Source organism: Conger conger, chromosome 17, assembly GCF_963514075.1.
Source record: "Conger conger chromosome 17, fConCon1.1, whole genome shotgun sequence".
Lineage (NCBI taxonomy): Eukaryota > Metazoa > Chordata > Actinopteri > Anguilliformes > Congridae > Conger > Conger conger.
In genome coordinates this window covers 9,482,211-9,506,165 of record NC_083776.1, presented here as the reverse complement: position 1 = coordinate 9,506,165, position 23,955 = coordinate 9,482,211, and the positions used below count along the sequence as shown (strand labels likewise).

General features: G+C 45.6%; 1 protein-coding gene across 5 annotated transcripts in view; it reads left to right on the top strand.

Annotated features, from left to right (window-relative positions):
• The window catches only part of map2 (microtubule-associated protein 2), a 98,367-nt gene that overhangs the window by 39,279 nt on the left and 35,133 nt on the right, over positions 1–23,955 (top strand). For all 5 annotated transcript variants that reach the window (XM_061225909.1, XM_061225908.1, XM_061225910.1 and 2 more), the window contains exons 3-4: positions 6,130–6,253; positions 19,264–19,513. In XM_061225909.1, the coding sequence (XP_061081893.1) occupies positions 19,300–19,513 (214 nt within the window). In that variant the 5' untranslated portion in view covers positions 6,130–6,253; positions 19,264–19,299. The remainder of the gene's footprint in view (positions 1–6,129; positions 6,254–19,263; positions 19,514–23,955) is intronic.

The following is a 23,955-nucleotide window of genomic DNA, read 5'->3' as shown; positions in this document are numbered from 1 at the left end:
ATTACTTTTATTTAGCAGGAGTGATTTGTAAGAGGGTGCCTAATGCTACCTATCGATGACTTTTTCTTCATCAAGGCTTGACTAGGAGATTTCACCCACCAGCGAAATAATGAAATTATTCACTAACTGCCGGGTCGAATTTTGACCTCCGGGATTTTTGGCTGTTGAGCTGTTGCATGCGGTTCCCATGTAAACCCCCCTAAGCCTACCCACTGTCCTGCTTAGACATGTTAGACATGGTCCTTGCCAGGTGCTCTGACAGAACAGGCTCTCACTAAAAGAATTTCACATGTGTGTTCATACATGTTCAAATATAGAATGCAATACAGAAGTGAAATATTGGTTAGACAAATGAACGTGTCTCATTGATATATTAGCATTTTGTCGAATTACGTTCTGTAAGATTTTGTACATAAATGTCGGCGCAGTGAACTCCTCCTGGTGGATGACATGTAATTTTGAATGGAAAGTATGTTCCTCATACAATTCATTTTGCCACAGATCAGTTTAGCGGAAGGGGAGTGCAGTGAGCAGGTCTTCAGTGCATGTACATTAATGGGAGTATTATGGGATGCAGGTGTTGATCACGGAGAACTGTAGTTGGGTCTTTGTCTTCAGTCTATGTGCGTATAATGAGGCTGAATGGGTCCGTCTTCCTTTCATCAGCGAGGAGAATCGTGTAACTGGGTGTACTGAGTGAGTCATCCTGCTCATTGCTATTTAGCGCCCTCTGAGAATAATGGTGTTCACCAACACTGAAGCGCTTCCATGTAGCTGAGGGCTTGCCAATCGACGTTGCAGTCCTACAAACACTGTTTTTGCCATGAAAAGTGTTATTTTCCTGAACTGAGTAACGATATCAATTATGTGCGTCGGCTGCAGCCAAATATCCCAGTGAGCAAAATCCGGAATCTATGTCTTGATGGGTGAAAGTCTAAGTTGAGAGATGATTTAACATAAACAGACCAGGCTCAATGTATCTCAATGTAGCTTGGTTTAAAAACCGATCTCAGGTCTTGCATCTTAAAATGTAATGAATTTATTTGTCTGTTCACCTTCACCAACAAAATGAATTCAATGCATTTATGATGTAAAAATATTAGTATTCAACATAAAAAATTGTAATGTAATTACATTGCATTACAAATATTTGTCTCCCCCAAAGTCAGTTCTTGTATATGAAGCTTTGGAAGCAATTAGAGCCAAGCAGACTTGCAGCATCTCTTCAACGTTAGACGGGAAACATCGGTGGGCAACAGTTATCAGGTCATACCACGGATTTTCAATGTCATTTAAGCTGATTTGGCTGAGCCACGGTGGAATTCTGACCTCCTTGTTTTAAAGCCATTCCTTTGTAGATTTTACAGTGTGCTTTGGGGCACTAACATGAATCTTCCTGTTTGAACATGAATCTTCACCCAAAATGTAGATTTCTTGCAGACTCCGGTTTCACTCACTAATTTGCATGTATTTGGCCCCATCCATCTTTCCCTTGATGGCAACAAGCTTCCCAGTCTCTCCTGTTGAAAGACATCATCCTTTGCTTTCAGGCCAAAAAGCTCAACTCTAGACTCATCAAACCACAAAATAGTTTAACAGCAGGTCTTGGTTCTGTCACATGGCTTTTTAGCAAACTTCAGGCAGAACCTAATGTTGGCCCTTCTCAAAAGTGGTGTCTGTCCACCAACTCTCTCAATTAAACCAAATCTGGGAAGTGCTGTAATTGTACAGTTTCTCAATGGGCACTGCAACTGCAAAATATGACTTTGCCCCAAGACTTATGCAGCTCACTGTATATGCAATGTATTCCCACAATACACAATTGGCAGAGCTGCAGTGTACAGTAGTTGCATAATTAAGATTATGTGCATAATTTGATTGTCAGTTTGTGTCCCCAGTCTTGCGGACCTCGTAGCCGCAGGAAGCATAGAAAATGCCATTTGTTTTTCTGTTCCTATCTTACGATCTGGCTGGTTAATGGAGTCCGTGGTATTTCCTTAACCCTCTGTGATTGGTGACGCTGCTGCTGACACACAGTGCTTTGTTTCAGGGGAAAACTGAGTCAGAGCACAGCAAAATGCTGCAATCTGTTTTTGAAGTGTAAAATTGTATATCCAGGGGCAGCGTTTTAGTGGGAGTGATAACCCCTTTCAATCAATGGCACTTGAGCCCTTGGAAGAGCATTTTCATTAGTCGGGGAAAGATGGGGGTCAGTTCAGCCATCGTGGAATTGCGCAGGTAGAACAAAAGGTCTCCGGGCAATGTCCGTCTCTCTATCTGAATCATTCCCAGTGCGTCCAGACTTGAGAGGGAAATGGAGGGTTCCTGACCCCGGTGTGTGCTGGGAAATAGAACACAGATATTCTTGCTCTGAAAAGCGGTCTCATCACCCAACACTTTTCCATGCAACTCTGACTGGCCCATAAATCACGCTGTTGGTCTCACGGGGGAATCTTACTGTACTTCATGCCTCAGAACCAAAAATAGTCCTGATCAGCCTTTAGCTTCCCACTGTACACAGTGGCAGCTCATGCGAGCCTAGCTTAGCATTGCCCAGTTCAAGTTAGCTTAGCCTAGCTGCGACTTAACATGACTTGCATTTAACAAAAAATACCATAGTAATAAGCTATTGAGATGGTGGCACACCAAATTGAAAAATAGAGACACCACCTCATGGACACCATTTATGGTCGTGTGGTCGTGTCTAACTCGTTTTGGCATGAAGCCTCCGTCAGAGCATCAGACGTGATAATACAAGCCAAACTTTTACATGCCAGTGGTGGTAGTAATTAGTTATAATTAATGTGCCTCCCATGTGTGAAGGATAGTCAGGATAGTTAATCAGGAAAGCACATGACCAATTTAGATAATGACAATACAGCATGAATTACTCCCTAATAAATGAACAGATTAACCAAAACCAGACGCATGAAACATACAAAACTGAAAAGATCCGCTAACGGCCATCAACAAAGCACGGTTGCCACGGCCACATTAAATGGTGTTTACGACGTGACGTCTCTGTTTTCAGTTTGTTTCCTATGTCTCCGTGCCTCCATCTCCATAGCTACATACTATGGTCTGTTTGTCTCATTGATCAGTTTTTTTCAGCACAGAACACCCAGCCAGCAGGTATTACGAGGAAGCCCACCTGGTAGCAGTATTATGACTTGCATGTCTTGCGTAATTCCGACCCAACGAATCCTCTTCCACGTCGACCCCGCTCCTTCGTTTTGGGGCTGTAGCGCATCCAGACTCCGAAGCCACGGGGAGGCAGAGGGAAAAGGTCTGCCTCTCAACAGTGCCTCCAGGAGAGGACATAACGAGTTCCATCGCACCAGTGCCAGAGCAGCTGTGCCGGTGTTAGCGGTGCATGCTGAAGCGCTTAGCCTTCGGGGACGTCAGCGGTGTGACGGATGTCGAGCTGGCCCAGGGGAGTCTTCGGCAGTAATTAATCACGCCTCACTAGAACCCTGTTGTTCTAATCTGTGTCCCTGCACTAATTTGCGGCTCCCCGTGCCCCTCGTTGGATAAAAATGCTTCCTTCCTGTTCCTACGCTCCCCCACTGATTCAGCTATGAGACCCACACCCTCAGATCTTCTCCTCTTTGTGGAGTAGCTTCACACCCCTCAACCTACACTCTTACGGCCTACACCCTTACCTGTCTGCCAGCCAATTTCCATGGATACAGAAGCCCTCTCCGAGGGTCATTTGCCTCTTCTTTCCGCAGAGCTCTTTGCTTTCAGCTGTCGAGAGCGTTCATTAGCTGATTGCTTTCCCCGAGACGTTATCCTGAGAAATTGAAGTCAGTAGAGTGTAGCGCTACATGGACTTTCCTGCTGCAAAAGAAGGTTCATTAGACGGTGTAAAATATTTTCTTTATTTATTCGATTCTCTCACAGAAATGTAAGAATTTAGCGAAGATGTAATTCATAAATTCCAAAAAAGGTTGCCCCTGAAATTATAGTTTTAGAGCTATTATTCTCCAGCATAACTAAGATTTGGATATTGAATACTCTGAATAGACTACATGATGGCGAAATCATGCAAGCAATTTTTGATTTGTATTTTACTTTTCAATTTAGTGTTTTGTCTTGTTTCACACATTTTTGTGCTTTTCTCAGTGCACCTGTAATATGCCTTCACACCTTTTACGCTTAGCCAATATAACAGCAGCACTATAATTTAGAAATGTTAAAGTCGATTCAGTTGTTGCTCTTTATTTCAAGGAAATAGTTTCGTTCATTTGATTTCATAATCTTTATGAAATTGGGTCGCTGCGGGTGCAGAAATCAGTGCTGTAATGGACTAGGCTGATGCCACCGGGTGGTTCTAGGAAATAGCAAACCGCAGCTATTTTAGTGTCAATAAACCACCTGCCAGGACAGTGGCCATCTGTGCCCTGACGGGGCTGATGATGTTGATCTGTGCTCTCTGACCACCTGCTCTGAGAGATTATTGTGGTCTCCCTCACTACTGTCATTACGGTAATTCCAGTTAGCGGCAGGCCTTGAATGCCTCCTCTCGAGCGGAATAAAATCTTTCGCCATCCTACCTGACTGTGGCGGTATCCTATAACATCGCAAGTAACATAATGCTAATCCCTTTGAGGGAATGTCAACGTAAAGTAGAGTATTGAATCCAAAATAATGGACACATTTTATAATTATAGTAGCTGTATATTCATATACAGTGCTTTATTACTCAAAAGTCAAATGTATGCATGCAATAATATGTATGAATGTGCCAACAGGGAGGGATATGCCTTAGAGTCTGGTAGTTAAAAGTATTTCACTTTTTGACACATTAGCTACTGTACTCTCATGCCTACATGTATTCTGCACTGTGAATAGCACTTTGAGCTCAGGCACAGGTGATAGAGCTCATAACTGGAGTCGCGTGGGAGCACAGTTCTGTTTTACTGTTACGGTCACATGGTTTCTCTCCTTCCTGATTGGCCATAATCTGCATGATCCTCCTGGCCTGAAGTGTTATTGAGAGCAGAAAAGCAGCAGCATGATGCCACAAATTCTAGTGCTATCTTCTCCAACACCTGGCAGACATTACTGTCTGGGAATTACATGTTGCGTATGTCTTAATTTAGGCAGCTAATGGTTTCAAATTATGCTAAGGTGTCTTGGATTAAGGTGTCTGTGCGACTGTAATTGTATTCATTAAGATGGCGGTGTTAAGATGTTCATAACTACGTTATTTTCTTATTCAGTGTGAAGTTGAAATGAGACTCCATCTTGAAAGGGCAGATGGAGAGCGTTCTTTATGCTGTGATTTCTTTATGGTATGCCTGCCATGGAGAATAATGGCGCCGTGCATTTTGTAATGAGATGAGCTTTCACAAAATTCATCATCTCAGTGTACTTAAATAATGTTGAGCAGGGTTGCCATGGCGTTGTGGTAGTCCTTCATCACTTCTCCTGCTGAAAGCTGTTACATATGAAGCACATTGATTTACACTAGCAACTGGTGTCTTTATCCAAAGAGACCTGAAATGTGCATTTCACATGGTATGCAAATAAAATAATGGCTAGAGTCTGGCACAGTTACATTACATTATTGGCATTTGGCTGACGCTCTTATCCAGAGCGACATACAGTTGATTAGCAGGAGACAATCCTCCCCTGCAGGGTTAAGGTCCTTGCTCAACGGCTGTGCGGATCTTATTGTGGCTACACCGGGATTAGAACCACCGACCTTGTGTGTCCCAGTCATATACCATAACCACTACGCTACAGGCCGCCCTACGGTTACAGTCATATGACTACCACCATCAAGGTGCTTGCCTCAAGAAGGCCAATGAGATAACCCTCAAATGCTGCTACACCAGCCATTGTAAAACCTGAAGGTCATCAGAAAAGCCAATTTGTGTGGTGCTATTTTTAGCGAGAGAAAATGTGATATTGTGTGATTAATATCGTGAATAATATGGTAACAGGACCAACATTTGCCGGAGGGGCTGTTGGCGTGCTCAGTGAGTGGAAATGTATTATGGGTATATGCACATATTATGCGTCTCTTTCTCCCTCTCCCTCTCCCTCTCCCTCTCTCTGTAAGCTAAAGGTGCCTATTTCTAAAAGCACAGTAGTAATGTAAATCTCTCTCTCCCTCTGCAGGTGTGATTCAGAGACTGCATCTCACTTCCTCCTGACTCGTCTGTGCCCTGACTCTCTGAGGGACGCTAATCTTTGGCTGAACAGGCCAGCGTTCACCCCTGGGAGCTCCAGCACACTTTTTCAGGTAGGGGCCTGTCCACTTTCACCCTCCTCTGGGGCCAGTGCCTCTCACAGTCTCTGTGGGCTTCCATTGCCAAACCTTATTAACGGCCCACAGCCATCAGCGTTCTCTTCCAGGTTTTAGTATCTAAAACACCCACAAAATGTTCGCAAGGAGAAGTGACGTAGGTTTTTTGAAAAGTTCCTAACCCTGCCCCCAGAGCCAAATTCCCCTCCCCCGTGCTGTCAGCTCTCTGTGTTAACATTCATCAGCGTCATAACATCTCACAAAGATGACAAAATCATCTCACGTGGGGAATCGTTTTCACAAACAGTGGAAAATAAAGTAGTTAAACCGTAAAGTACTACCAAACTCCTACCATATTTGCAATTGAATCAGCAAGGAACACGAATGGAAAGCATCAGGATGATATGAAAAGCTCAACAACACAGAGATGTGTGTGTGAGCCTTTAACTCACTGGTCTCTCCAGGTGTGAGTGGCCTGCTGGGTTAGAGAACATCCTGGAACAGGAGTGATCACCCAGCTATGGATCTGCTTTAGGTGTCAGGAAGACGCTTATGAGTTTAGTTGGATGGCTGAGTGAATGATTGATGGATTCATTAGGAACCGCTGGTGTTTACCAGGCGGTTGGTGTGTGTACACAGCGCACAGTGCCTCTGCTCTGAATCAGGAGGAAGTGAGCTTGAAGTGGCTCCCGCCAAGCAGAAGGGATGCGATGTGAACGGGGGAATTCCAGCCTGGGGGAGGAGGGGGAAAACCAGGGAGAGCGCCCGGTCGGAGACCTCGCCTGAACTTCGCCCGGCAGCTGTGTGTCTGTGACTCTGCTGGCGCTGTGACTCGCACCTGCGATTAGCCCAATGACTCGGGCGGGGCGAGCAACGGCGAGCGCCGGCTGAGAGACGCTCCCACGAGCTGGGGGATTCTGGGTAGGGTGAAGAGGGTGGGCAGTGAGTACCTGTCTGAGTGGGGGGGGGGGAGGGGTGGTGAATTCATTGCTTAAATAAGAGGATTTTGACAAGCAATTTTGATTTCTCTCTGGTTTTATTTGACCCAGTTTATCCACTGCGCTGTGCTTCTTGTTCTGTGGTGGTGGAGAGTGCAGACGGAGGAGACCTGTGCGTCTGCCACCCACCCACCCATTGGAATGCTGGGAAGTATGTGTGGGCAGCCAGGCTGGAGAACAAACAGCTAAAGTAAACATGAGACAGAACTGAGAAAAAAAAAAGCCAAACAGCAGTGTTTAATAAAGGAAGCGGAGCGAGTTCTTGTGTGTAGGTTATTGCTGTTACTCATGTGAAACCTTGTCCTAAAGAGCTACGTATATGCTGTGTGTTTGTGAGAGAACAGAGAGAGGAGATAGAGACAGAGAGAGAGAGAGAGAGATGCACACTGAATTCATGCTACGAGCCTGTGCCATATCCGTATAATACATTCTCCCTCACTGAGCACATAAACAACCCATCTAGCAGCATTTTAGCATTTTACTACTGTTTATTAATCACCATATTAATCACGCATGATATCACATATCACACAGAGAGCGATCAATTTTCATCAAGGGAAATGTGTGAAAATTACACTCTAGAACGAGAGTGAGGAAAGTACAGGAGAATAGGGGGTTTAAGTGGACGTGTGTATGTGTGTGTGTGTGTGTGTGTGTTTGGGGGATAGTTTGTATTTTGATGTGTGTTTATATGTGTGTGTGCGTGCCTGTGTACGTGGGGCGTCCATGCATGTGCACGAGTGTGCAAGGCAGCCCAGAAACAGCAGAACTCCAGTGGCTTTGGTCCAACATTTACTGGATTAAATGCCTTTTCTCTGGCCTGGAAGGGAGGTTTCAGGCAGAACAGCAGAGCACAGCTGTCGTATGCATTCACAGTCCTCCCTCTGTGGGAAAACACGGAGTGAAAACGTGGGCTTAAGGCGGATCAGCTCATGACATCCCACCACTGGCTTTCCCAAACCCAACTCCCTCTCCCATGCACTTCCCTCAGAAGCCCGCCAACGGGCTTGGGCGAAAGCAGGCATGTGAACACCTGCCATTTCTCCTGGTTAGCCAGCTGTGTGCATTGTGTCATAATTACCTACGCCGGGCCTACTTGACCTGCTGCATCGCCGGCTGGGTCTGCGGGAGGCTGTGTTTGCGGGGAGCGAGCTCGCTTTGGCCTGGTTTCAGATCCCGCGGCCCAGATAAAAGACAAAAGGAAATGTGAATCTTGTGGCGCGGCGTCCTGTCCGATATCGTTATATCTTTGTTTTCGGGGTCACACTGCGGGTTGGCTGTGGTAACTGTTACTGTACAGCAGGCAATATTACCCCCATCTCTCACTGTGCAAAACCAGACCGGGATTCATTTCAAGCCTGTAGGCAGTATGTGTTACACAACCGAGCAGTAAATATGCTCAGTCCACTGAGTCGAGCTCTCTGCTTTGGTCTCAGGCTGTGGAGGTGCTGTACCGGGAGGTAATTATCCCCTAAATTTTGATGTTCCCCTTTTTTTTACAATGAGGTATAATAGCTCCATGGTGGACAGCTCAACTTTTGGAGTGTCTCACTCTCGAATTTGAAGGTGGCCTCCTCTGCCTAACTTTGGAGGAAAGCATGTCCCCGGAGGGATGTAAGAGCCTTTGCTGTCCTTCTGCACCAGATGTTATTTAACTGCCCTGACGTCCATCTTGAATACGGGAGCAAAGCGTTTGATGCTGAGGGGGTTGATGTTTCACAGCCTGACAAGTATAACAGAAATCAAATTCGGGAACCTGTAATATAGGATGTTTGAGAAAAAATGTCTGTCTTCAGCTATAATCAGATTTGATGAGTGTATTCTCTATATTTTTCCGTGCTGAATTAATCTCATGAGATGACTAATGCTGTGTTACTTGTTTTGTCAGTTTTGAGAGTGATTGTTTGGCTGTTTTGGGATTGATTGTGGCATCTTCAATTCAACTGTGTTAGCAAGCAAGGTATCTGGTTGTCTATCTTGCCTCTCCAACAGAGCAAGGCAAGGGTGGGGTGGCAGGTAATTAGCTAAATGAAACAGAGACAGTGCTGGTAAAAAAAACTGGAAACCAATGCATGTCTGTGTACATTGTTTTCCAACACAGCTATGACCATGACGACAGTAAATATGTTCATATGGATATAACAGGGCCGTGTCTGTAGTGAGGTCAGCAGCCGTAGTCTTTATAGACATTTCCCTTCCTTCAGCAGGTGTAGTCCCCTGTGGAATTACCATCTGGGGAAGTTACACAGCATTATCCTCGAACACATTACCCGCCATTTTATTTGCTGTAATGTTCCCAGGAATCTCCATGGGGGTTTTATTACATTTCCAGGCCGCTTTGTTTCTGCCTCTTGAAAGCCTGTGAAGATGGATGACTTTCTACTTGAAACCTTTGGTGAAAAAATCAGTCCCCCACTTGCCACATATTTCCTTGCGCAGACATCTCTCAGCTGTGTCTGCGAGACTCTTTTAAGTTATGGCTGGTGTCTGCACATGTATTTCCTGACCTGCTGTGCATTTTCATTTCCATTTCCCATTTTTCCCATTTGTTTTGGTTGATTTTGGTTTGTTACTATGTATCCATGCCCCCCCCCCCCCCCGTTCCCAAAGTAAAATCTTCCATTTGAAAAATGCCAGATGTACTGAGCTCTGAAATGGCCATGTTCCAGTCGTACTTGTGCAAAGGTCACTGCAGCTGAAACAGGTGCTCAAAACTGTCAATTCATGAAATTAACCGACATTCCACTCTTGAACTGGAAAGTCCTCATGGAGGATTATGGGAATTTCCTAGATTAAGTGAATGGAATTGGAACTGACCCTGACCCTGAACTACACTCCTCCAATTCATCTGCAGGCGAGCCGGTGTCTGTGCCATGCCATCCCAGTCAAACGGTGACACAAGAGCACAGATGCTCCTGTAAGCACCTGCTCAGATTTGGCTCATGACATAATCCAGGCTCAAACTTTGTCTAATCTAAAGAGCACAGTCTGTGTTTAAGGTGAGTACATCTAATATCTGACCCAGTTTATTACTGCCTGACACAACCCGGGAGATGACTTGTTACACCCTGTCACACACAGAACCATTGGGTTTAAAACAACTCTGCACTTCAGATTGATTCCTGATATGTTTGTTTTTGGCCTGCATTACATCATTTATTTTATTTGCCACTTTAGTTAGAGAACTGGTTTTGGTTGGAAGCCATTACATCCTAATGGAGTTAATACATTATTAAACTCTTACACCTTACTTTTCATTCACATTGTGGGACAGACTCTACAGTGTGATACTACTCTGTGCATTTCTGTTAGATTTAAATGCTTTGGCGATGCAGATGTGTGCTTGTCATGCCAATAGAGCAAACTGAAATGGAACATTGAGAAGAAAAAGTTGAGCTGCTTGCCCTTAATCCCTCCAAGGACAACCGTGGAGAGGTTTATCTGCGATGTCATCTCTGATTAGAACGGCAGCATGCTTTCCTAGATAAAAATGGCTTTTTCGAGAGACAGCACACAACCTTATCACATGGAACCGAGTGATGAATAGCCAGATGTGGTACATTACCGGGGCTTACAGAAATGTTGGTGTCTGTAACCGATTGTGCAGTGAGTTTTCACGAGGGCGACGCCATAGACGGCTCATTTTTATTGTGCAATGACTGCAAACATTTTGGCATATGTACTCATGTGAGTATCACACTAAATGATTTGAAGGCTAGAAATGTGCCATCTTACTTGTCTTAAGGTTTGGAGCCAACATTTCATTAACATCTGAATTTGTAGTTTTTCGTTTTTTTTTATTTGTAGTTCCTTTCTTCAGGAGACCTGTTTCCCCCCAGAATTTGTAGCCACACAAGCCGAACTGCGGGAAAATTTCCATCGTGCAGTACCAGTTTGTCTTTGAATGCCGTCGTAATGCTTAGAAATTTTAGTTTTCTCTTTTAGTTTTTAGTTTTAGTTTCTCTTTGTTAAAACCTCCTTCCCCACCTCATGCGCCTACACCTCTGAAACCCCGCTGGCTGGCCTCATCTGCCCTGGATCGGGTTTTCCTGATGTCCTAAGCATATTTTATACAATTTCTCCACCTCCCTACCTTCCCACAGCTAGACTTTACACACGGAGGAACAGATGGGGGGTGGAAGGGTGTTCTGTGTGAATGTGCTTGTGTGACTCTACTGCAGTGACTCACCTATAAGCTGTGCCTTGTTATTTACTGCCTTCTTAGTTTCAGTTGCAAGCCTGCTGTTCATTCATGCATGCGGCCATTTTTAAACATGAATCAACCGACAGGCCTGGCTGTGTGTCACTTCAGCCCAGCGTTATTGCGCTGTTTGTTTTGAGAAAACCCAGTAAACGCCTTTTTTCGAGTGAGCGGCTTCGAAGCAGCTGTCCTGCAGGGAATGGGAAATGTCGTGGAAAAATCCAGAAGGAATGTTTTGGAATGTTTGGGAATGTTTCTAAGATACAGCAGGTAAAACAAGGTTCACAACATGTGTCGTTTGCTCAAACCTCATAAGCATATCAATTCAACAGTTTCATTGTTTAAATATTGAATGAAAAATTGATCTTTCAGTATGTAGTCTGTCCTCAGTAGAAAGAACTTGAGTATCCTCTCGAGTTCCAACTCGGCTGCTTTCCTACAAAACGATGAAATGTCAAATTTTATTTTCTCCTGGAATTCATGAAGGACTGTAGCTGATTATCACAAGCATAATGCCAAAGTGCAGTCTCTTTTCTGTTGACACAAAAGCACACGTATTCACACACTAGCACACACACACACAAACAAAAATACACATACACGTGCCCACACAGACATGAGCACACATAAACACTTACACGTACACACACACACACACACACACACACGCACAATGCTGCTATAGATGCAGCAGTGTTGGAAATGGCACGAGTGAGGAGTTAGTTGGAAGCAGATGTGAAATTAGCATGTGTGCCACAGCTTCTAGAAGCAGCTTCTGGCGGCAGAGACCCCATGAAGCAGCGTGCTGTTGGGCTGCTGAGGAGGAGAGCGGTCGGCAATCGCAGCACCGCCCCTAACAGAGCGCTGCGTCACTGCCCAGGAATCGTCCGGTCGTCCAATCGTCCCAGCCAGCGGGGTTTCTGGGACGGGTTCAGTCTCTCACCAAAAAATAGGGCTGCTGTCTTTCCTTCTCTCGTTTTGGGGAATGAAGGTCAGAGCTGTCTGTCCCGTCGTCTTAAGCCAGGCGTCCTCCAGACTGCCTTAGGAGGAAAATCAGACTGCTGATTTCAGGCAAAAACTTTAGGTTAAGGAATTTAAGATTACACCTACAGTACTATGCCACCACTCTTGGGTTACCAGCTACTGCTGGAACACTGACCTCAGATTCAACTAATGCTCAAATACTGATCGCAGCTTCAGCTAATGCTCAAACATTGATCTCAGATTCAGCTAATGCTCAAACACTGACCTCAGATTCATCTAATGCTGAAATACTGATTTCTTCTTTTGCTTTCAGTATTTATTCTCTGGCTATGTGTGTTTGTGTGTGTGTGCCTGAGGGTGTGTGTATGTGCATGTCAATGTGTGTGGACATGCCTACTGGGTGTGTGTGTGTGTGTATGTGTGTGTGTGTGTTTGAGTGTGGACATGTGTGGACTGGTGGATGTGTTTTATTTCTGCTCCTGCTGACCTTTATGGAATCCATGCCCAGAAGCTGTATGAATACACCCGAAATACTGCATCCCCACCGTGGTGCCGAAGTCTCCCCTCACCCAGCCCTCCTCCCTGTGCATGTAGGGACAGAGATACATCTTCAGGCCGGTTACCCTGTGATACAGCTGTTTGGTGGGATTACCCTGTCATAGTGATGTTTGGTGGGGTTACCCTGTCATAATGATGTTTGGTGAGGTTACCCTGTGATACAGCTGTTTGGTGGGATTACCCTGTCATAGTGATGTTTGGTGGGGTTACCCTGTCATAATGATGTTTGGTGGGATTACTCTGTCATTGTGATGTTTGGTGGGATTACTCTGTCATTGTGATGTTTGGTGGGGTTACTCTGTCATAGTGATGTTTGGTGAGGTTACCCTGTCATAGTGATGTTTGGTGGGATTACTCTGTCATTGTGATGTTTGGTGGGATTACTCTGTCATAGTGATGTTTGGTGGGGTTACCCTGTCATAGTGATGTTTGGTGGGGTTACCCTGTCATAGTGATGTTTGGTGAGGTTACTCTGTCATAGTGATGTTTGGTGGGATTACTCTGTCATTGTGATGTTTGGTGGGGTTACTCTGTCATAGTGATGTTTGGTGAGGTTACCCTGTCATGGTGATGTTTGGTGGGGTTACTCAGGTACTTGGTGTGGCACAGATTGCAGATGATGAACAACTTGTGGAGATTGGAGATGTAACATGTGCTGTACCGTGTCTCTGATTGGTAATGAGTGAAATCCTGAGTCACAAGCGTCATCGTCAAGAACAGGGTTTGGCGGGAAGTTGCGGGAGAAGAGGGGTGTAGTTGGAAGAGAGGGTGCAGTGCCTGGAGAGGGAGGCAGTGTAAGGGGTGTAGTGTGATCAGAGGGGTAGTATGTGACCAGGTCTCCATGGAAAAGGCAGCCATTTGCAGTGCTTTTGTGACTCCCTCAGCAGTGCTCACCCTGCTGGGGCACTTGCAATGACGTGTGAAGTCACACACATACGCACACACGCATGCATGCACACACATCCCTGTTGCTCAGGATGTGATGTTCCTGCGGAGGGCCAGTGTGTATTTCAGCGCAGTGTGACACGCCGCCAGTTCATTCTGCAGGAAGAAAAGAGAGAATGAATCTCCCCTCCGGGATGGGCGGTGGCTCAGAGGTCGATGTTGCCAACCTGGGAGTTTGCGGTAATAACTAAATTAACCACGGTTAACATTAAAGCCTTCGGCTCATAAAACCATTTAAGCACACAAATTTAGTAGCGGCTGCTATTTGTATTAGTGCTATTGGCTGTTTATTCATTTGGCAGAGGTTTTACAGAGAGTTACAAGTCTATTGTGACATCAAGACCATAAAATAAAAGGCCATAAGTGGTAAGAGCATATGTAGAGAACAGCTAGTAGCACACTAAATGAGCAATCAACTTTGCTAAAATAAGCACACAGCGCTAACTGTTTTAGCAGACTCATAAGCTGCAGTTTTTAACAGTTATTTCCTGTAGCCATAACATTCCCCCCCGTCTGCGCTTCGAGATAATATGAAAGAGCAAAAATATGTCAGATCATGAGATAGGATCAGAGCATGTATTAAGGAATCGTACAGCATATTGGCTGAGTGCTAACATGCTAAGATTTGGTAACTAGGCGACACACTGAGAACACTATGTTCTTGCTTGCCTGGCAGTTGTACCTTCGCTGAACGTCCCCTATTTAAATCCTCCATGGACATATCTCTCAGTCTCCCCTCTCAGATGTGCTGTTTGAGGATGGAAATGAAATGTTCACTGGTGGGGATATAATTCAGATGCGTGTTTGCATTTATTGATGTGGAGGGCAGTACTGATTATCTAGTTAAAAGGGAGCTTAGCTTGCCTGTGTGTGAGAAGCCCAGGACCTGGTTGACTCCTCTGTGCATCTCTTCTCCACCCCAATGAATTATGTCACCTGTTACCAGAGCTTCTGGCCCTGTTTAGCGAGCCGTGCCAAGAACAGCCATTTTGGCTCTGGCTCAGAGCCGGCTCGGCAGAGAGCAGGGGACAAACAAGCGAAAGATGACCTGTAGACAATTCACACATTGAGTGTTCCTACTGGTAGGAGTTTGGCCATGCTCTCTGCTGCCCCTTAGAGGTGTTACAGTTGCTGTGTTTTGTGCCTGGAATATTCAGCATTCAGTGCAGGAGAATTAAGAGTACCTCTATAGTCTACTTCAGAGTCACATTTCCATTATAATTGCGACCTGATGGGACTGTGAAAAATGAATGAAATTCATTCATTTACTTTTTGGGAATTCGTATAAGTGGTTCCCATCGCTGAGTGTTGAAAATTGTACTGGCAAGTGGTGGCTTTTCACCAATGATTACAGCTATCCTCTTAAACCCTGAGTGTGTACATTCCCAAAAATAAGAGGACTATGATCTATGTGAATGTTGCATATTTTCTGTATTTGTGTTTGTGTTGACTGTAATTGTCTGAAATCAGCAGCGGATCTAATGTCCCAGAATGCAATGTTCTTTCAAATGGTGATGCGCTGGAGGTGTGCACTGCCACTGAAAAGTGCTCACTATTTTGTTGTAGTTCATTTACAGACATTAACTTTGTTTTGTGTTAAATATCAGTGTTTTATATCATCTTCTTTGTTTTAGAGATATTGCGACATGGTGCGTATGTGTGTGTGTCTGTTTGTGTGTGTGCGTATTTGCGTCTGTCTGTCTCTGTGTGTGCGTGGTGAGCGCGGGGGGGGGGGGTTGTGCTTTGATGTATGGGTGTGGCCAGTGTGCGAGCAGATTACAGTCGCACAAACGCCTGTCCCATCCCCAGCCCCTGAAGGGCTATAATAGGATTTCTCCTCTGCTCAACGGGGGTCTCAGAATCAGACTCTGAGCTGGTCTGGGCCCGAGTACGCCAGCAGTCCCAGGACTGTCTCGGCTCAGAAAGTCACCTTGGCCGTATTTCAGATTTGCATTGCGTTTAGGCATTCGCTTCATGTTTTCACCAGAGCCTCTTCTCCTATCCCCGTTTCCTTGAAATAAATGATTTTAGAACATTAGGCCACATTAAACTCTGCTGTTTAAAAAAAAAATATATATATATATATTCCTTTTTTCATGGAGCTGTTCTTGATAAAATGTGATATTGCTAGATCTGTCTACCTTTGAAAAAATGCCAGCACTCATGGTGCCCTACACTAGTGGGTTTCTGTGGAAGGGAAGGACTCACAGGAAAGATTGAGGCACAAGTGTTCCTTTTAAATCCAACAGCTTGTTGTTTTTTTGTGTGAATATGCGTGAAATTGCAGATTATTGATATTCCATATAACCAGTGTGTGAATGTGTAATTATATATTGTGTCATTGATTTTTGTGATGCAATTGAATTTGATGCTGTATTATATTGCAGGAAAACGATTTTTAAATTCAATCATTGTATCGTATATTATGTCATTGATCTAATATCACAATTATGACTCTCGTACTTCCTGAACATTGGTTTGTTCTTGACCAAGCCCCGCCCCCAAGGCCCTGTGATTGGCTGTGTCTGCAGTGGAGAAGGGCGGCCTGTGAAAACTCCTCTCCCCTGCAGATCATCTCCCCTGGTGCCCTGGATAATCTGCTGTGCAGTGGTGGTGATTAGACTGTTACAGTCCAGGGTGAAGCTCAGAGCAGGAATACCGCAGTAAATCAGTCTAACATCTTCTCAGGGCTGAACCAACCGTGACCCCCCTCAAGCCACTCATACATCTCCTGCTGGTGGGATACCCCATATTAGCTGCTGAATCTGGGATAAACCAATGCTGTGATACTGGCTGAGTGAAAGGGATAGTCTTTCGCTAAATCGTATTTCTGTAGATACGTACTATATAAAGGCTACTGTAAATGCAAGAACTTGATAGATCTGATAACAAGACAGCCGATTAAGGCTAAATTATTATGAACTTGTGCATGATACTGCAAAATCAATATTTAAACAGGAACCGAATAGTAGTCTATGATTATAAATCATATTTATTACAGTTGTGCTCTTTGGTCCTGTGTGTAGAATCCAGCTAAGTATTGCTTCTTACTTCAAGCGAAAGGTCCAAGGTACAGTAATTCAGGTTTTAGACTAGACACACCTCTGTTAGCCTGTCACAGGGGATTTGGGTTAAGTATACGCCCATCCTTTCAACTGCCGGTTTCAAAACTGTGGCCTTTTGGCTTTTTCACACTTCAGAAAAACACAGGAGGGAAGTGGTTAATCTGTTCTTTGTTTCCATCAGAAGAGAACAACCACAGCAAAGAGGCTGATCAGAGGCTTTGTCCTGCCTCAAGCAGGGGTCTTTCCTGTATTCCCACCCCACCATGAAATCCTGATTATTCCCCTCACTTCCTTATGGTGTATCACACAGTCTCATTCAATTTATGTAGATTGTCTTGACTTTTCTTAAGGACAAAAGATTTTATCTCGGAGCAATTATTTAATGTGTGAAAGTAATTAGATCTCTGAATTAATTGTAAAATTTCCTGTTATAAAAAGTTGCTTCTTTGAATGTAAACCCTGAGGACTTCCCAGGCAGCTGTTGTATCAAACAAGAGTGACCTCCGCTACGTTTTTAGAATGGTCAAGTCCTGCTGCTGCACCTAAAAATAGCAAATCTCGAGCCAGCCTGAAGGGACAGGCTATGAAAGATTTGAATTGTGGTTCACGATACCTTGGGATACATTGAGAATTGAGCTTCCGTATTGTTTGAAGGTAAAAAGCAAAGCAGTCTTTAAGTATAAAGTGTATTTTGGGAAGCAGAAGAGGAGTTGGATTGATGTTTGAGGGAGTGTCTCTTGTGTTCAAAGTGCCCTGAAACGGCAAAGCTTTTCAAACAGGCACCTGCTCCTCTCCTGCCCTGTGTGGTTAACTAGGCGGGACCTGAGCTAAAGAGAGGCAGCAATTCACATCACAGGCATGTTTAGAGAAAGATGACATTCTTGCAAAAGAAATGAATGTTAAAAAAGAGTCTGACTGGCTGCTCCAGAGCTGGGACGCACAGGTCATAGGTTCAGGAGCTTCTCACGTGCTACCTCTCAGCGGGGAAGCGACCTCTCTCTTTTTACTCTACTTTGAGGGAATTTTCTCATTTCACAATCCTCCCCTCTGTGGATTCTAAAACATTTATGTTAATGTAATTAATACTCTATAAAGCAGTGAGTGAGATGGCTAATACAATCCAGAACAAAGCAATGCAGAGGGAGCTGTGTGAATGATGAGTCAGACCCTTGCTGACTCTGCAGTGGTGGCTGTCCTGGCTGTGAACCTGGCCTCTTGTCACTATCAGCCCTTATGTAAGGGGATCTCAGACACAATCAGGGCTGCTTAACCAGGCCCTGTCAGGAGGGCCACCTCCACATGTCCCACTTCATTCCCATTATACACTCACCCGCCCAGAGGCCCTCCTGCTGCCATTGTGACACAGCACCGACGTGCATATCACAGGAGCTGCAGCGGCGGGAATAGAGTGGGTATCGAACAGCCAACGGCGATAGACAGTGAGCATTAAGAGGAACAACAGTACTAATACAAGCATATCATAGAAACGGGTGTACCTTGGATGGTGCCTATCAATGTTAGTTGGTGTGTGTGTGTGTGTGTGAGTGAGTGAGTGGGAGACAAGGAAAGAGAGAGCAACTTTTTTTCAAGGATTATTGAGATCTGCAGCAGGGTTAGTTCGACTGGTTCGTTAGTATGCTCAATGAAGTGCAGTGAAAGTGAAGGCTCGTAGGAGGTTACCGCAACAACTTTTCCCGATGAGGTAACCCTCAAATTCAAAAGAACGTCGTTGCCCTTGGCTAGAGACGATTTCTTGTTTAGCCCACTGGTAATGCGTTTGTCCTACAAACATTTGGAACGAGTGCGAGGCCGGGGTTCAAATCCCACCTCGCACCTTTACACTAATCAATTTTATAACGCGCCTCACAGCAAGGAGGTCCTGGGCTCGAATCCCGGTCAGCCGGGGCCTCTCTGTGGTGGAGTTTGCATGTTCTCCCCGTGTTTGTGTGGGTTTCCTCCGGGTACTCCGGTTCCCTCCCACAGTCCAAAGACATGCAGGTTAGGCTAATTGGAGAGTCTAAATTGCCCGTAGGTATGAGTGTGTGAGTGAATGGTGTGTGAGCCTTGCGATGGACTGGCGACCTGTCCAGGGTGTATTCCTGCCTTTCGCCCAATGTATGCTGGGATAGGCTCCAGCCCCCCTGCGAACCTGTTCAGGATAAGCGGGTTAGGATAATGAATGAATGAATGAATGAATTAACTCTTATTTTCCACATTCGTTGTGACTGACGCATCTCTCCACTCTTCTCTGGGCAGTCAGGAGAGAACCCGGCCCCCCCTCCCCCGGTCACCATGGCAGATGGTCGGCAGCCCGAGGACAGTGCCCCGCACTGGGGCCCCCCAGGGGCCCAGGACCCGGCGCCCCCTCCCGGCCACAGTGAGAACGGCTACTCCTCCTACCGGGCCTGCCAGCCGGGCGGGGCCAACCCGGTCACCGCCCCCTACTCCGCCGCCAAGGAAAACGGCTTCAACGGGGACCTGTCCGCTGGGCACGCGGTGACCGCAGGTATGAGCGCTTCATCAGCCCGACAGTGCCGCAGTGATACAGTTAGAGTTCAGAGGTGTGATGCAGTGACCGCAGGTATGAGCGTTTCATCAGCTCGACAGTGCCGCAGTGATACAGTTAGAGTTCAGAGGTGTGATGCAGTGACCGCAGGTATGAGCGCTTCATCAAGCAGACAGTGCCACAGTGATACAGTTAGAGTTCAGAGGTGTGGTTGATCATGTGAGCGTTACTCTGTGCCCCAGAACCTGACTAACAATCTGACTATTGCCCTTAGTTGTGAACCCTGGCAATAGTATGAACCTTCGTCACTGGTATGCAGAGCAGTACTTTAAGAGTAGACAGAAACAGTTGCAAACTGTAAAACAATAAAATAATATTTAAAGTTAAGCTTCATCCTGGGGTGAGACGTAGCCAACTCTGAACGCATATACATTTCCGTGATTGGCTGGGCGTTTCATCCCCATCATGCCACTTTCTGTGCTGTGCTCCCTTCTCTCTCCATTACCCTCTCTGCTTTTATGTTGTGGTGTTGGGATTTTTTTATTGTTTCTTTTATTTGTTTGGATAAATCTGTTGACACATTTCTCTGGTCACGCAGACGAGGAGGATATGTTGCCCGATTGTTTTCTCAGCCTCGCATGCGCACGTGGCATGGTTGTTGCTCATGAGCACCGGAGCGTGTCTGAGGGCTTCATTAAAATGATTAACCGTGTTAATAAAAGGCTCGTTTCTATTGGCCGCCGTGGCAGAGCCGCGGGCTGGGTGCTCCTCCCGACAGGGATACAAAGATTATCTCCACATCGTGTGACGTCATCCGTCACATGGAGACCTGGCGGGGCGGGGGCTGTCTGTGTGGTTGTCTTTCGGGGTTTACACGCTGGGTACTGATGTGGTTTATGTAATATCCCATTAAAGCGGAGAAAAAGCTTGCACTCAGCTGAAATGCTGGGCCTACTACCATCAGCTAAAACAATCACAGGAAAGACATTAATGCCTGCATTCTCCACCAATTGACTCAACAGCTGCCAGATATCTCAATCCATTATCTTAATTCCCTTTATTATTTAGTTTTTCACAATATCCCTGAAGTTAAAATGCTTTTCCGCAATATTTTCAAAGACAATGCGGAGTGAGGATCTCTATATATTATTATATATTATAATATGCAAAACAGTTCTCTTGTTAGCTAAAATGGACAGTGAGCCCTTCCATGGGTCCATGGGTTTTAATCTGCAGACAGCGTGAGGAAATGATGTTCAGAGAGCGTAGGTGTCCTGCCACACTTTGTGTCAGGGATTTGATTGACATTTCCAGAGATATTGCCCAGGCACTATTTGTGTAGGCTCCGTACACAACGCACGACAGTACTGTCATCAGAACAAACAGTGCAGGACATTAGAGATGCTGTGCGTCTGAAATGAAAGGCTGTTCTGCGTTGTCACTGCGTTGTTCCGTGGCGGAAGCGGTGGGTGGCTGGCGTTCCTCGTCGAAATGTCCGACGGTGGAAATGAGTCTGTGGGATGAGCGCACGGGATGGCCTGTGGGTGCACGGCGAAGCACGGACACACACCTGCTGTTTCCGTAGTAATCGCGCTCGCTAAAATCTCCTCCCTCGCAGTCGCTCTCCCCCCCCTCCTCCCGCAACGGCGAGGAACGCGAGCCGGTCTCCCGTCCTGTGTTGCCATGGCAACAGCCCCCTGAATTATGTTTTCCCAAAGCCTTTTGTTCTGACATCCCCTGAATTCTTCCGTGTTCGCACGCAGTGCATTTCTATTCTCTCTGACACAGGATCAGGATAGCAGTGTACTTGGCTGTCACTTCATATATCGCCCTGAAACTTCAGACTTCCAAGTCCATGTCAATGGCTTTTTACCTCTTAACTATAGGGAGACATAAGGCTACAAATTTCACACCAGCTGTCTGTGTTTTCGTCTTGCCCTCAGTAATAATTTGAAGGTGTTTTGCAGAGATTTGCAGTTACAGGGACCAGCAGTGAAGGTTTTTTCCATTTTTTCAGCAATGTGTAATTTATTCAAATATGAAATATTTCCGATAAAATGACTACAGTTATATGTAACCTGGTCCTCTGCAGCGTATTGAGCCCTTGTGGCGTTTAGCCTGTACCTCTGGTTTCTACTTAACTGTAAATTGGAAATATACCAAAGGACCAGTGTATTGTGGGAAATGTCAGAAGGTCAGAAGACAAATTAAAATGTCCCAAAAATGTCCTTCAACCACTGCACTACAACCACGCTTTCATGATCCTGGAAATCCATTTTGTAATTGAACTGTATATTTCTTATTAACATTACCACCAACATCTGGAAGTTGGTAATTAATATGTTATTAACACTTATTACATTTTATAATCCGTTTAATATTTTTACAAGTATTAATCTACAGGTGGTAATGTTGTAATTACTGACATGTCATAAACGGCGCAAATTCATTTTTACTAGTTATTAGCGTTTATAGATGGTGTTAAGAAATACTTTCTGCATATTTTTTCCATTTAAATAATACCAACTTTGTGGCGACAGTTGTATCCAGCTGTATCCAAGCTTATTTTTATTGGGAACCTGGCCACTGAAGATCAGGCTCACCATAGTTATGGCTGACAGCTCTGGAACCAGTGTTTTAACATCTGAAAGGCGTTCCTTGTCCTGCTCATGAATTCACATTTCACCACCTGCAGTTGAGAGGTTTGCAGCTGGTTTCCTGTTGGAATTACGTATGTGCATAATTATTGCTTGTTTCTTTATTCATTTTTTTAAAAAGCCAAGCAGAACCTTGGCCCATATTAGCATGACATTGCAGCACACGCTGTATAAAAATGCAGTAACTGCCGACTTGACACCAAAGACCTCTGTCCCCTTTTGGGAAGCGGGAACTGTCAGGCTCTTTCTTGTTGGCAGTTATCTCTCCCGCGCCAGGACATTAAACCCGACTGTTTCTGCTCTTCTGTACGCGAAAGGGCTTTTACCTAAAAGCTTACACATTATACTGAGTCATTGGCTCTGTAAGGTTTTATGCAATAGACCAAAAATTCTGGACAAAACCAGAAACAAAAGGCAGCAGTGGGCTGGCTGTGTAGGTGGGTTTGAGAAGTTTGGGGGGAAATGTGATGAGTCGCATCCCATAGTGGTGAAGAGGCCTTGAAAAGCTACATCTGCCGCAGACCTATCCATTGAGCTGTATATGCTGTAACATACACACCCATAGATACCTATTTGGATACACAAACACACACACACACACACACACACAGCTTTGTATTGGCAGTCCCTACACCTCTCTATGGCCTGACGGTCTCATCGTGAGGGCCTCTCCCTTCCCATCATGCTCTCTGGCTGTGTGGAGTGGAACACAGCATCTGCATCCTCACCAGGGGGCGCTGTTGGGGGGGCACTGCAACAAAGATGAAAATTGACCAACCTTCCTCTGCAGACCACCCAACAAACATGTACGCTCAGCACCCCGTGGCTCTCCTAAAATTAAGCCATTATTTGTGTCCTGCGAAAGTATCAGGCCAGTAATGTAATGGGATGACAGTGCATATCTTCTGGCTGTCTGACAGTAGGGTCTACCTCATTACAATGAGAGGCCATATTCATATTAATGTTGAAATTCATATGCTTCATACACCTTTGCTGACATTGGGCACAGGCTTTATGGCATAGATTTGGTGAACGGTAGGGTGTACCGCCGCCACAGACATTTTGGCAGGAGCCGGGTGGCGGCTGTGTGGAGATTGGAGGGGGAAATCCGCGTTGCCAGGGCAACGGATCCGCTCCCCTGGAGTTCTGGCTCTGGGTTCCAGTCGGCTGATTTCCCCCCCCTGCCCGCACGCGTGCGGACGCAAGCCTCCGTTCGTGCTCCTGTGTGTGTGTGTGTGCTTGCGAGGAGACGCCATCATTATCCTCAGGCCGGGCATACAGGAACGGCGTTCGCTGAAACGCACGCGGGTCTCTGGCGGTCTAACCGCGGCGGTCGCTCTTTGCCTCGGATTGGGATTTTTCGGAGCCCTGTGCCGGGAGCGGGAATGCCGGCGTTCCCATTGTCTGGCGGGGGGGTGAGTGAATGAGCCGAAACGCCGCTGCATTGCGGAGGACCGAGCCCCGCTGGGTCAGGAGGGTTTAACGCTCGGGGTTTAGGTTTTATTTTCATATTCTCGCCGAGCGTGGGGAGGAAATTATCTCACAAAGAAAGAAGAGGGGGGGTTTGACTGCTCCTCACCAGCTCTCCAGATGGGAGTTGGCTTCTGCGAAGCAGGGTGGGAATTGTTTGGTTTGATGGTGAATTAGCTGTGATTATTTTTGCTGTTGTGTTTTTGCTGTGGTTTTGCCACTCTCAGTGTTATTCCCCTGTAGGCAGTGCTCCCCTTCTGCTGTTGCTTTGTGGCTGATCTTCTTCTGCCTTCATGCTTGTGCGCTTATGGTCTG